The following is a 15,115-nucleotide window of genomic DNA, read 5'->3' on the forward strand; positions in this document are numbered from 1 at the left end:
TGTCTAAATATATCCTGCACTAATTCTGATTTAACTTTGTTAAGGGCTAGTTTATTCTGTAACACACAACACAACTGGGTTTAGCCCTGTGTTGCAATAAGTCATCTACTCATTGTACATTGTCCAAACAGACAGTGCCTGCATACTTTCCTTTGGATGGTTTCCTACATCATGGTTGTACCATACTTTACCACACAGTGTTATACCATCCATAACAGCACTTTGGCGCAGTATCAGGTGTTACTGTTTCGCAGCCCTACCATTTGGGATTTAGTTCTTATCTCTAGTTACTGCCTAAGTGGAACTTGTATGTTTGCCCTGTGACCTTATGGTATTTTCACCAGGGATTCTAGTTCCTCCCACTTCCCAAAGACAACTTGTTTGATTGGCTACTCTAAATGTTCACACTGCCTTTTTCTTTTGCTCTGTGTCCTAGATCGTGGCTAAAATGTTTACACGGATGACTACCATTGTTAGATAATGTCAGAGATTACATCTATTGGATACAAACTGTTAAAACATGTAATAATACCACAATTTGCATCCATTGTATTCAATCTGGAAGGAAAGTGTGGTATTCAACTGGAAGGAGGGTCCACATATTCAAGCATAACAAAAGGGCTGCAATTAAGGCCTACAATATCCTTTGGAAAATCATGTACAAGGCATTAAATATGAATTGATCACAAGGTCTTCCCCTGTTTTCTTTTCCTATGTCTGCTTAAGCAACACACATGAACAAGGCTTGACAAAGCAACACACATGAACAAGGCTTGACAAAGCAACACACGTGAACAAGGCTTGACAAAGCAACACACATGAACAAAGCTTGACAAAGCAACACACATGAACAAGGCTTTTTCAAAGCAACACACAGGAACAAGGCTTGACAAAATGTTTTTCTAGAAGCAGTTATATAACTCTTCTCTCTACATTTTGCTTCCACTTTTAACATATGCAATTACCTGTACTATAAAGCTGTACAAAACTCTTAACGCTATCTTTTCACTCAAGTACAGAAAGCCTGTCTCACACTGATTCCATTTACTTTGTCATCTGTTACCAGCAACTAAACTATTCCACAGCCTTACCACCTAGTGGTACCCTAAATGTCACCTAGATATTAACAGTTTGTATCCAGAATTCAACTAAACGTCTTCAGATTGACTGAAGATAATAATATCCATTTGCTAACCACATAGGCTCACAGACCCTTTAAGGGGCGAGCTGGGAACAATGTCTGGTTAAGTGACTTGTTCACAGTAGGCAAATGAGAGCTGAGGCAATCAAACCCTGTACCATAGGTACTACTACTCACAGCCTTAACCCTCTGTGCCAACTGACAGACAAAACAGAGATGCTAACTGCTTACATGGGCTCTTTAGCTTCTCACTCTCTCTCTCTCTCTCTCTCTCCATTTCTCTCCCTCTCCCTCTCTCCCTCCTGTGTTCTGGCTTCTTTCAATGTTATGCAACAAGACTGGTACAAAATATCTCTCCTTCCTGTGTTCTGGCTTCTTTGAATGTTATGCAACAAGACTGGTACAAAATTTTCCCCTTCAGAAGTACATCACACAGTCATGCCAAAGCAATTGCGGAGAGGCAAAGTATAAACCCATTTTTTCAGTCTTCTCTGTGTTAGCTAGTTAAAGCATGTTCCTCTAGTCAAACTGCTTTTGCTAAGAATCACACACCATGATGATCTGTTTCCCAGGAACCTCCATGGTGAGGCCCATAAAACATAAAATGAGCAAAAGCACTAAATTGAAGACATGATTTCTCCAGAACAACATGCGAGTCTATATCACTTCCACGAAAACACAAGTACTCCAACACCTATCCATCAACCGCACTACAGTGAACAGCTGTTTATTGAACGTTCATATCAGCAATTTTTGTTTTCCCAGGGCAGTTAGCTGTCCAACATCCGGAAATTGCACTTATCCCCACTGTAGTGCAATCTTGGAGTTGGGATATGTAAGTAGGGGAGGTGTGGGGGGCACAGCCTCCCCACATTGGGAGGTGTGGGGACCATACCCCCCCACTTTGGTGGGTCGATATATTGCAGTGTGTTTACTGCTTGGCATGTTGGACACCTAAGCCTTTGCCCTGGGAAAAGTTTTGCTGATTTGTGGGTTCGATGATAGGCCCATTCACTGTACTTGGGTTGATGGATAGGTATTCGAGTACTTACATTTTTGTGGAAGTGATATAGACCCATATGCAGCTTGCAAGCATAAAAACATACCAAAGAGTCAAATGGAAGGAGATGCTTGTCTGTGTATTCCCTCCAAATAGCAGCTAAATCCAACTGGTCAAAAAAGTGAAACTTAATTAATATTAATATTAATAAACAAGGAAGGAAAAGCTCATTAACCCACAACCTTATTCCCTTTTGCCATAAGGAAATCCCCACTTAAGCCTCAAGCCATGGAACAACTAACATCACCTTGAGGTGCAGTATATCACTATGTCACCATCCCATCAGATAAGATGGTCTTCTACATGTCACATCTGAACCCTACACCACACAGGACTCTGCCACGTGTTCAGCATCTCTTCAGATCCTCCTTCCTCACCATGTTTCATACCATCTTAAAGAAATAGTGCTTCCCATGTATCCTCCCTTACAAGATGAAAAATATTGCAGCAGTAATGCCCAACTATCATCAGTGTATAATGCTATGATGCATGTTTTCAAGGTCCAGTATGCCAATGGCACTCCCAGTAAATGGTAAGTAGGCAATGACCACTTGCCAAATTCCCATCTTGCTGACATCTGGCACTGCTCATGTATCATGTCTGAGGTCACACAGAGCAGGGGGAGTGATTCCCTTATCCCCAATAATATCTATAAGTAGTCAAGCTGCAGGGGAATAAGCCCCCCAACCCTACTGCAACACTGCTGCAACTTAGAGAAATTGGTTCAGTGGGTCGTCACTGGTGAGCTGCCAACTGGTTGAAGTGCCACTCGTTGCGTGGTGTAAATCATATTATCATTTTGACCATCTATCACCTCTCTGTAGTTCATTTGGAGATATATCTTAGGATCTTGTTAATCTTAACCACTATTTTATCATGTTGTTTTGGATATTGGAGATCGTGGGAGCTATCAAAGTCTTGTTTTTCGGCACCACACTATACTATTGCCTTGCCTACAAGACAATAGCATCATTGAAGCTTCTACTCCAAAAGTGTGCCACTTTGCACTTCTCATCCATTACCCTTAAGAAAAGCTTTCTGGATCATATTACTAAGCCATTTTCCAGTTCTTTCATCACTACAGACAGCCAGCACCATTATGCCAAACACACAAAAAAGTAGTGCAGGATTTTGGCATATACTAATAGGTTTACAGTTACATACTAATCTATCTGCCCTTGCTGGACATTTTAAGGATAGTCGGTTTCCCTTTTAGTGCTTCAATTATCCTATTCTGCTTGGTGTTAGACTGGCCTTACCCATCCCATGGTCGATAATTGTATATTACTCTTAGTGAGAATAACTGGAGTCATACCATAAATAATTTGAGGGGACTCATGTTTGAGATAAAGTATTTAGGAGCTGTCTCTGTCTATTAACAGTATAGGGACAGTCCTGGAGTAAATCTTCTATTAACCATACATGGATCCAAGTTGCTTATGAGGATGGGGAGTCTGTTCCAGAGCAGTGGTATCCTTTGTGAGATATACCTGTCCCTCCAAATCATTCTGTTGATCTTAGTGAAAAGGTTTAGATCCATAGACCAAGTATTTCTGATGCCATTTGATTTACTAATGTGTGGTATGTCCATCAGTTTTGGGTCGGAGGATGCCTTGTATGCCAAACACAGGTCACTTGGTCACTTCTTAGCAGACTACAGTATACCAAGTATAGTGGAAGGCTTTGAGTTAGTCCATGTAGGACATAGTGTTCAGGCCTTGTATCTTTTGAGTAAGACATCTCTGTGGGCATTCCAGTTGTTGCATGTGTCTAAACAGATACACGCCAAAATAGTAAAGAAGAACAATGACATCTCCAGATCTAGTCACAAACCCTTTGTTTATAAACTGCACATTAGACAAAATTACAAGGAAGAGCCACTCAGTAAATGAAATTTTAATGTTCACAAACCTTTAGAGTAAACTGCTTGTCCTCAGTGTAAGCATAACTGCACATTATAGAAGAACTCTCTTATAACACCGGACATGCTGGTCAAAAGTTAGGATACTCTCCAGATAAATTCTCAAATCCTGAACTAAATTGACTCTCAGGGATGCATTGTCAATGTGGCATGATGATGATGTATTTTTGACATTTAGTCTCAGTCCATGATTCTGGCACCAGTTATTTGTTTGGGACAAACCCTCCTGTAAGACATCTAGGTCATTTGGAGATTTAATAACTGCTCCTAGGTTGCAGCCATTTGCAGACTTAGTCAACCAGACTCCTCTAGTATTGGCTTTTACTTAGATAGATTTATAGATTTATAGATTAGTACTAGGCTAACTGTCCTCTGGAGCCATTTTAAGCCTAGCCAGTTATCCCATGTGAGAATCAAACTCGGCACCTTGTGTTTCTAAGGTAAGCACCTTAACCATTACACCAACCTCCCTCCCAACCTACTTCAGAGAAATAGATGCCAAACAGGAGAGGTCCCAACACTGAACCCTAGGAGACTCCACTGCTGAGTAGTCTTTTTGTGGATGTAGTGTGCCCTGTTTTCAACTCCTGCATCCTATCTGTGAGCCTGTTTGCAATCCAGTGGATAGTTTAGGAAGTTATTACTATTTTCTTTGTCTTGGGGGGATTGTGTTAAAATCATTGGTCAGGTTGAGGTATGCTATTTGTATTGTTGTACATTCATCCATTGATTTGGTGACCTTTTCACAGAAGTCACCAAGTTGAGCATGTATGACCTGCCCTTGACAAATCCAAACTGGGATGGGTCCAGTGTTTGGAGGTTCCCTGTGCCCTTACTGATTAGTTCCATGATAAGACTTTCCATGGCTTTGAATATGAGACTGGTCAGACATATGAGTCTGTAATTACCTGGGTCTGTGAAAGGTCCTCTATTATGTAAGGGAATGACTGTAGCTGTTCTCCGGGTCTATATTATATTCTCGAAAGCCGACATTGTCGAATCTGACATTGTCGACACAAGAATAGCGAAACTGCAGACCATCGAACAAGTAAACGGAAATCTCCATAAGGGAAGATTTCAGTTTACTTCAATGTAGTGCGGTCTCAGAGTTGGTATATTTACGTAGCGGGGGGGTGGCGGGTGCAGGGGGGCTTGCCCCCCTGCCTACACCATTTAGTTTTTTTTTTATTTTTATTTTTTTTCTGAACATTCGATGTTTTAACAGTTTGATCACTAAAGGTCGACCTTTAGTGATTCGAACTGTTAAATATTTAAGCAATAACCCATGCCTGGGTGTGGGTAATGCTGGATTTACCCACGGTTGGCGTGGTTTGGTCAAGAGGGTGAAGCCCAAGTGGCCAAACAAAGACAACCGTGGGTAAATCCAGCATTACCCACACCCAGAAGTGGGTTATTGCTATTATACAATGACATTATTTAAGAAAAAAAATACTTAGTTTTCTTAAATAATGGCATTGTATAATGCCTCCTTGCTGCCCTTCCACAGCTGTCTGGTATTCTGCGGCAGTTCTGATGTACTGTGCATGCGTATGCTTACGGAGAAAGTTCCGTTGCTTTTTTTAAAGCTGTCTCACTATGTTAAACTCCTTTAACTTAACGAGACACTTTCTAAAAAGCAACGGAGATCTTGCTTTCTCCATTGCTTTAGAAAGTGTCTCACTAAGTTAAAAGAGTTTAACATAGCGAGACAGCTTTAAAAAAAGCAACGGAGATCTTCCTTTCTCCGTTGCTTTTTTTAAAGCTGTCTCGCTATGTTAAACTCCTTTAACATAGCGATACACTTTCTAAAAAGCAACGGAGATCTTGCTTTCTCTGTTGCTGTAAGAAAAAAAAAGACTTATACTAATGGAAAAAGTCCGGGCGACTGGACCTATTTCCATTAGTGTAAGTCTGATTTACAACGTGCACGCTGACCAATCAGCATGCATGTTTTGGAATATTAATGGGGGGGTCATTGTATAATTGATGTTCTAATATAGACCCCTGTTCTCCATTCACTTTGCACAAAATCTGTATGAAGGCTGAGACTGAAAAGTGTTGTTAAGAGTGTGACTAAATCATACTTCATGTTTTTAAATACGTATCAAGGGATATTTCCAGGACACATCGATGCAGTATTTTTAGCTTACTATTATTGTTCTCAGGGAAGCTGAACCATTCTGTTTAGGATAGTGTACTCTCCATGACAGAGTTAGTTTTTTGTTTAAGTAATACCCACCCCCATTAACTTCCCACAATGAGTAGAGTAAACAGTTCTGCTGTTGTTAAAATAAATTATAGCTTCAATAGGCTTTTCCTGTTCTAAAGTAAATCAAGAATCCCACTGGATATGGTGTAAATGAGAAAAAACGACTCTCCTTAAATGCCTGGCAGTTTTGGTCATGGAGACCATGTCCTGGAAAGAACACAGCCATCAGCTCTTCAGAACCATCTCCATAATCAGAATAAGATCTATAAACCATACCAATGCTTTTAGTGGTTGGGGTAGCCTTGAAATGTTGCTGTTGAAATACCAATATTCTTAATGTGTGAATTGTATATGTGTTAATTGTATAAGATTACATTGATGATTCAATGTATTCCTAACATTATATAACAATATGTGAAGTTGAATTTCTTCCTTTCTGTGTATATATTGTAAACATTAAATTATTAAAAATGTTCTTTAAAAAAAATCTCCAGACCCTCTTTGCCACAAACAGCAGGTGATCAGGTATATAGTTTGATAACTGTTTCACTGACCTATTGGCACATACTGCAATGTAGCAGATTTCAAGTCCCTTATTGGGGGATGCCTTGTCAGTTCATAAATAGATGTGAAGTTTTAGTTAATTTATCTGTAAGGCTCAGCAGTGTATCATACCTTGATCAAGTGCCTTGACCTCCTACAAATGACTTATTTATTACAATTTGTTGATCAGGTTAGCCAGCACAGGACAGATGTCTATTTTAAATAGGGACCTGAGAAGAAGATATTCACATAACACATTTTTCTTTAAATTTCATCTTGATAGTCTCCCGTGGACTATACCAAGTCAGTCAACTGAAAGAAATGGCTTTATCTGGTTAAGTATATATATATATATATATATATATATATATATATATATATATATATATATATATATATATTATATAGACAAAATAACACTAGGCTAACAAATGGTATTGTCAAAGAGAAAATAAAATGCATACTATTATTATTAAGTAGTAATGTCAACTAGATATTCTATTTGCAGATTGAAGCTTCTACATTTTTACAAGTTCCAGCAATTCCTTTCTTACACAATTTCTGTAATCCTGTTGTCATTCATTGATGCCCCTTTAATTTACTCTGCCCAGATACCATAAAAATTTCCAGCTTTCACCCAAGTTAAACAGAAGAGAAAGATCAGCTTAAGACTGAAAATTAAATGAATTTCAAGCTATTTTCTCCTAGCAGGAGTAAGTCCATGGTACCTCTTTTTTAATTACTTACAAACTGCAGTGACAATTTACAATACAAATGTAAGTGGTACAACAATGTAGGCTTAAAACTGGATGTAATTTCAGAAGAAACACTTCAATTTTTACATCTTTCTTTAGTAGCTGTGTGCCAGTGGATAAAATGAGCTTATTTATTTATTGAAATTTGTCAGCTGGCATGAAACACTGGTCTGTATGGCCCATTCACACATTCAGCCCAGGGACACTAATAAAATAAAAAGATATAAAAAAACTGTATCAGGCGGTGAAACAAATATGGAATAAAAGAAAGCTATGAAGATAGATAACAAAATTACAATGTAGTACAATTAGAAATAGGAAAGGAAATAGAGAAATAGTGCAAAACACAACTGCATATACAGGACAAAAGAGTTCCCATGAACAGCACCAAAACTAAAAGGTGTGAATGAAGTAGTGGGCTGTGTGGATAATATATGAACAGCTTACTTCAAATGAGCAATAGGGCATCAGGTGGTCCATGGAAGTGGGTGTTTTGATAGACAGTGAGAGCGTTCATATGTCTGTAGAAGAGATGCACAGGGGATTGCATAATCAGGTAATTGTGCCAGTTTTGTAGCATGATGATTTGCACTTTTGAATAGAAATTCAAATAACTTATATGAAGTATATTCTTTTTGAAAGATAAGAAGGGATTTCCAGTCCTGTAACTGTGTGATGGAGAAGCTGCGGCCTGTGCTTACATACTTCATTTTACAGACCTCTAACCAGTCATGTGTTATATCTGCTCTTCTTCTTTATGTATCTCATAAAGCTCTTCTTGGCTTACTTTTCATATTTTCTCTTCTTGGCTCTACTGTATTTCAACACATCACTGTTTTGTCTCACAGATCTTGAGTTAATTCAGTCATACTTCCCTTTTTCTGTGTCATTCACCCTTTTGTAATGAAATTCCTTACTACCTCAGATATTACTAGCAGCTTTCCTTTACTTTACATGTGGTGAAAAGCAACAAATCCTCATGTTCCTCAGAGTCTTGTCTCAAATGCCTCCTTGTCCCTCCCCACTGTATCTCAGGGCATCCCAAGCAGTTTGCCACACTCTGTTTCTAAAGTCAGTTATCCTTGTGTTGCCTGAGCTGTATGGCTGTTCAACACCGCTGTCTCACTCCATGGGATGCCTTTACCTTAACATCCTGTGCCCTTTTCTTGACTGGTCAGAATAAAACCTAATACGCTTCTACCCCCCACCACACAAACACACACACACACACACACACCATTACACATCTCACACAAGCCTCAAAACAAAGACTGCTATCTTTTTTGACTACTTCACTTGGAATTGGCATTACAGGTTAAGTGATGTTACTGTTTTTGCTCACTTATTTGGTACAATGCATATGCCTGCAGCATGCATCTCTACTCCAACAACAACAAAAGTGACTATCCTGTTGAAATCAAGACCTCTTTTACAACCACCAAATCATCTCCACTTCACAAGTTCTACTGCGATATTCACACACCTTCTCAATTATTCTAAACACACATGTCAGGCAGATATCATAGAACAATGTATTTAAAGACAGCCAGTGTGCCTTCATTCTTAGCTAGTTTTTCTTTGGGGAAGCAAATAACTTCAAAAACATCATACCATAGAATGGGTGTGATCTAAGGTGTTGCTGTGTATCAGCTGTCACTTATTTTATGCACTGCAAGCGATAACTACCTTTGTCAAAAGGTTAAGTAACTGACCAAAGTCACTCTACAAGCCACCTGAGCAGGTCACTTAATAACGGAGAGCTTCTTAGTTACAAAGAGGCACTCTAGCCTAAGAAATCTATCTGGTTCGCAAATAAGTAAAAAAAGTAATCTGGTCACAGTTACAGATAACCCCAGTTGACATTCGTCACCCCATTTTAGAAAGGTTTTGTCTAGTTTATATGAAGTAATGCTGAGAGCTAAATCTCTGGATTAAAGTGAAACACAGAGCCCCGTGTAATTTTACGTAAGTCTTTGTCACTTCAGTTGAAGCAAAGAACAGAAATGTTTACAGATATATTACTCTGTAATCATATTGGACCACTAATGCCTTAAATATCTAGTTTCTCAATTCAGGGCAGTTCTATAACCAATAGACTGCGTTGGTCCCTTACTTCCCTGTTATAATAAAAGAGAAACGTATAGGTTGTCATGTAGTATTTCAGCTTGTCTCAAAAGGTTGCCAGAGGAAGATCGCAGGTTCATATAGCCCAAGGATGACATAGACAAAAATCACCCCCCCCCCCTTCCCAAAAAATGTGACAGATAACATAACGTAACTGAAAACATTGTTTCCAGATGGAAGGCTGGCGCACTATCCAGGTGTGGTTCTCTGCCTTATGCCCACTGCGTGCCGAGACAGCGGCAGGCCTCCAGTCCTTCTAGGGGCAGTTTGTGGACAAAAAAAAAAAAAAAAAAAAAAAAAACTTTGAGATTGTAATATATAATAATGTCCTATTGTATGTGTAATATGTTTAAACACAGCAGCTATTGTGTATCAAAAAAATATATTGTTGTTAGAATTATAAGAAAAAGCATAAAAAAGAATAAGAATAAAGCTACGTAGGCAAAAAAGAAAGTTCTATCCTTTGTACTGACCGTGGGTATGTGTCGGCCTGTAAAATCTGATGTTTTTCCCAAAAATGTCCCACTTTGACCATTTGAAAAGGTGGCAACCCTAGGCAGGCAGGTCAGACCTCGATCATTGTAAAAACAGTGCTAGCATCCCACTAATCAAAGCACCAAAGAGCTTTACTTCAAAATAAAGCCATGACCAAGGCATCTGCACTCAACCGCAGTACTAACTTAAGGGTCATCAGAAGCCAAATAAAAACACCTCAGGTGCAGTCTGGCAGTTAGGCGTTGGCCACTACTGTACTTTGAACCATCAGAGGAGGGTCCCCGCAGTCTTTGAAAAATTACAGCGTGGGCTCCGCTAGGATTTGAGTTGAGTTTGGGTTTGTAACGCGAAACTGGTAAAACTGAGCTGCTATCTAGCAGATGGAATGCTGTACCAGCTATGCATGCCTAAGTAACTGCAAGCCATGCCAGCGGCTAACGCGTCTGTCCATATCCACGGCATGTGCGCACTAATGCAGATGTTTATGAGCAAAATTTAGAACTGATTGGGGGTCTTCTGACCTATTAAATCATTAAAACAAGATTTTACAAAGATTCTCTCTCACTGTTTGATGAGTGATTAGTACTAGATGCAAAGTACAGCTTCGGAGACTAAGCGAGTTGGCAGAAAAAATGTATTAGTATCCCAAATTCCTGTGCATGCGGTTACCTTCCACCAAAACAGTTGATATATATATATATATATATATATATATATATATATATATATATAATATATATATATATATATATATATATATATATATATATATATAGTGTTAAAGATAGAGCATGCATGACACAATTATTTTATTTTCCGCATTACTTGTACTTTCTTAATTTCACTTATAGGTTTAAAGCTGTGACATAGGTCGCGCCTGTTCTAAGTAAAATGCATCCTCTTTAAGTTAATTTGTTCACCATGGCTCATTGGCTCATACATTGCATATACCTGGCCATACACCTGCAGGATCGATACTTGGAAGGTGTTCTTATGGCTCGTGTAGGGAAACGCCAGCCCATACCTCTCAAGTACCCTTGATTTTTAGGGACGTGACGTCCCTGATTTTTTGCCTCTAAAATCTGACCTCTGTTTCATGAAGTTTGTGACTCTGGTGACAGACAAGTGAGAGTTAAAGTTATTGCATATTGTCAAGTATTACAGCTAAAGAATTCTTGCTCAACACAAAATGCATAGTGTCAATTTGGTACGTGAATATAGTCAGTATTTTTGAGGAGATCTTTGTCCCATTTTTGGCTTTGACCCCAATTTTTAGAAAAAAAGAGAGTGAGGGTTATGCCCGTGCCCCACTGAAAGACATACAGAGCACATTAAAATATAGTAGAAGGTGCAAATCAGGATGTCCTGTGGGTAAGGATGGGCACTATACCAAACTTGCCTGTCAGATATATTAATACACTCCAGTAGGGATCACTCACCTCTTCACTGTTTGAGAACGTTGCATTGAAGGGCTCGGTGTACTGGCTGGGAGCTTTCTCTTTCATCTTCTTCCTCTCTCTTTTAGCTGTTACCCTGTATAATTGATGGCACACGATGGTGACTGTAATTGCCCAAATCACACACCTCATCTTAATAACGGTCTTTAGAAAATGACGGCCCCAACAAACAATCCACTTATATTCGATGCACTCAGTGTTGCAGGTCAAAATAAGAGACTTCGGGTGAGTATGAAAACTGTCAGTTACTCTTTATATTGGAGTAATAGGGACGAATTTCAAAAAGGTGGAAATGGAGCTGAAAAAAGGGAAAAACTGACATAAATGTGGTCAATACTACAATTAAATGTTGCCAAAGTATGTCTGCAGCTGGAGAGAAAAAAAGTCCTTAAAACATATAGTCCAATTATTTTCGGGATGTCACTTCACTGGTGTGAAAGGCAAGCTAGAAATGTCTTGAATGTGGTACTCCTGACGTCTTAATTGAAAGTCAGTGAACGGTGAAGTGCAGCGAGTTAAAAAGTCCAAAGCAATTTGAGATTGGCAGAGATCTGACAGCCAGCAAGCCCATTAGTGAGGATGCATGATTTCTTCTCAGTGGGTGATGTCACCTTCTTTTATTAGAGGCTTTTAAATGCCAAGTGCTGAGACCCCTCTAGAATGATGGTTATAATCAGTCTGTCACATTCAGGACATTAAATTGTCTCTCTAATTCCTTATAGTTTACAGCAAGTGTTATGCAGTCCCCTTTTCCAGGTCCCACAGTTATGGGAATACTGCAAAGAAGCAATGAGTAAAAGGCACGTCGAAGGTGGTGTTGACTCTTTAGCATATGTGGCTTTTTAGTCACCGAGTTCTAAAAGACAGATTTGAAATGGAACAGGTTATATACAATAACATGACGTGTTTGCAGTCTTAGGGAAAACACTTCTTGTCTCTACTTAACAAAATTGGCGAACGCTGCGTTCGAACTCTTAGAGGGAAGTAAGTTTATCAGAGCACAATATGCTGTCATTCGATGCAGTTGACCCCTTCTGACTCGATTTAACACTTGTCTTGTATGTAAATAACGCTTCTGCCACGAAATGTTTTCTTATCAGCTAGTTCAGATCCATTTCCAGGAAAAATCTCAATTCCTCCACCTCACCTCGGATTTTGCAGGGATATGTTTGCTTCTGTCTCATTCAGCGCTTTGGCAGTTCACTCATTTGTTCAGCTCTGCCTCACTAAATAAATACTCCTCTCTACATACAGTCTCCACCAAGATGAGAGAAGGGGAGGGCACTGGATTTAATGAATTGCCGGGGCAAACCTATTATTCATCAGACTACTTGCGTGGGAAGGAAATGCCGTAGTAACAACCTTACTAGGGATGCAAGTTCAGCATGGGATTGTAAAGTTCATGCCATTTGCCTGGATACCATTTCAAGTTCACATTAATTAACTGTACTAATTCGTAGCAAAAGTTCAGAACATCGATGCCAGGAATCGATCTGTAGGCCAGCCCTGCATACCACACTAGTGAACTATATATATACTGCAACTGACCTGCCACAAGCACCTTCTAAAAAGCAAAATACAGTTTGTTCGGGTCTGCTGCCCGTTACGTTTTATTGACTGTTTTATTTATTTAACACTTGTTTTATAAGTGTAATTGTTTAATCTACCAGCCATATCAGATATTTCCCTTCTGAATATGTGTATGCAGTGTGAGTTAATATTTTAGCACCTGTTGGTCTTGTCTTTTATTAAATTTGCCTAGTTGCCGCTGCCTGTAATTGAAAACAGAAAATTAAATACTTGTCTGAAGTGCGACCATAGTAAATAAGAAAGGCAAAGGTTTGAATCTCAGGGGAGTATGTCACATAGACTCAACAGCATAAGGGAACTGTCGTCAAGCATAAAGATGTGTTTTCTACAAAAAAAAAAAAAAAAAAAAAAAAAAAAAAGATACAACTGGGAACTTGCGTCTTAAAATATGTAAGATTCTAGTTTCCCCTAACAAGCCAAAGAAATGCAATATGTTGCAGCATTGTATAGATGAGATACGAGGCAGCAGAAAAGATGGCATGTGTTTAACAATTAAATCTCTTTGAAATGGCACACATTTTACAGTTCTTACTGCCAGTCCAGGATCACTAGCAGGGAGGCTTTGGCACTTCAGGGGTTAATTCCATCGCTAAATTACGTTAATGCAGTATCTGCACCGGTACCGGTATCCAAATAGTTAATTGCATCCCATTCCTACCAAGAGATCACATTCCATCAAAACTATGTGACTGCCTTTATTTGCTAATAATATTTAACCTCCTTTGGCGCCTCCTTGTACTTAGTCGTCGTCGTCCCCCCCCCCCCCCCTCTCTTTACAGGTTAGCTGCAGACAAGCCATGAATTTGCTAAAAGTATACTCGCTGACACATTAATAGGACAATCTGTCATATCAGGGCTAAATACTACTGACAGATCTGCAAACCATGGCAAGACAAGCCGCCGACCTGGACGGGGAGCTGGGGATAGAACCAGCCTGCCTGTGGGAATACACATCTCCTTTCCCAAGCAGATTTTATGTAAAATAGTGGAAGAAAGAAAAGCAAGAAAAGTGAACGTTTAGGACAGTGTTGGTGTTAACCAGAACATACGCATCACGGTTTCAACAATAAATGTGTGACAGATGAGCAGAATGTACGGCTCGGGATCGCACTTCAGGACAGAGTTCAAACCCCAGCGGAATCAAGTGCATTGATGTTTATGACCGTCTTGAATGAACTACAGCGGTGGATGCATGACAGGGATGTGCGCTTTAAAATGTCATCCAGTAATGTCTTAGTACTACCGTCTTCCTGCAGAGCAGTCTAACAGGTTAAGTGAGTGATGGTGCAGTAGTACTTAACATTTAACGTGATAAAATGTCCTCAAACCATAGACAAGAGAGGGTTAATGATTTTCACAACGGGTACAAATACGTTAGAAATTATTAAAGTGCAAAAAAACAACATCCGTTCACCACTACAAACCCGTACATTTCCCACCTAAACGTTTCAGCATTTCATTTAGTCTCAAGCGACACTAATTTGTATACACTGTTTGTAGTACTTTCTCAGCAATGCAACAAAGCAACAGGTCAATACTGACAGGAAACTCTTGTGCAGACACATTTAATTCCCTGAATGCAGAACTGTTCTACCTGATCTGGAACTCAGTCCAGACACTTTATATGACTTTAAGTGACACATCATTATATAGAGTGTGATGATATGGTCTAGTGCCAGCATACCCAGCTGGAGTTCTGTAAAGAATATGTCCTTTGAATATCAAACTGATTTATATACGATGAGTGTGTTATAAATGTATTAGAACTATATGGTATTGGAATATCAAACTGATTTGTACAGATGGTTATGTTACAAATG

General features: G+C 39.2%; 1 protein-coding gene across 1 annotated transcript in view; it reads right to left on the reverse strand.

Moving 5' to 3' along the window:
• The window catches only part of C1QTNF12 (C1q and TNF related 12), a 998,063-nt gene extending 985,128 nt beyond the window's left edge, over positions 1-12,935 (reverse strand). The window contains exon 1 of the mRNA XM_044063195.1: positions 11,688-12,935. Coding sequence (XP_043919130.1) covers positions 11,688-11,837 — 150 coding nt within the window. The 5' untranslated portion in view covers positions 11,838-12,935. The remainder of the gene's footprint in view (positions 1-11,687) is intronic.
• Between the last annotated feature and the right edge of the window lie 2,180 nt (positions 12,936-15,115).

The sequence above is a fragment of the Protopterus annectens genome, chromosome 2.part1, assembly GCF_019279795.1.
Source record: "Protopterus annectens isolate FY-2018-M chromosome 2.part1, PAN1.0, whole genome shotgun sequence".
NCBI lineage: Eukaryota > Metazoa > Chordata > Ceratodontiformes > Protopteridae > Protopterus > Protopterus annectens.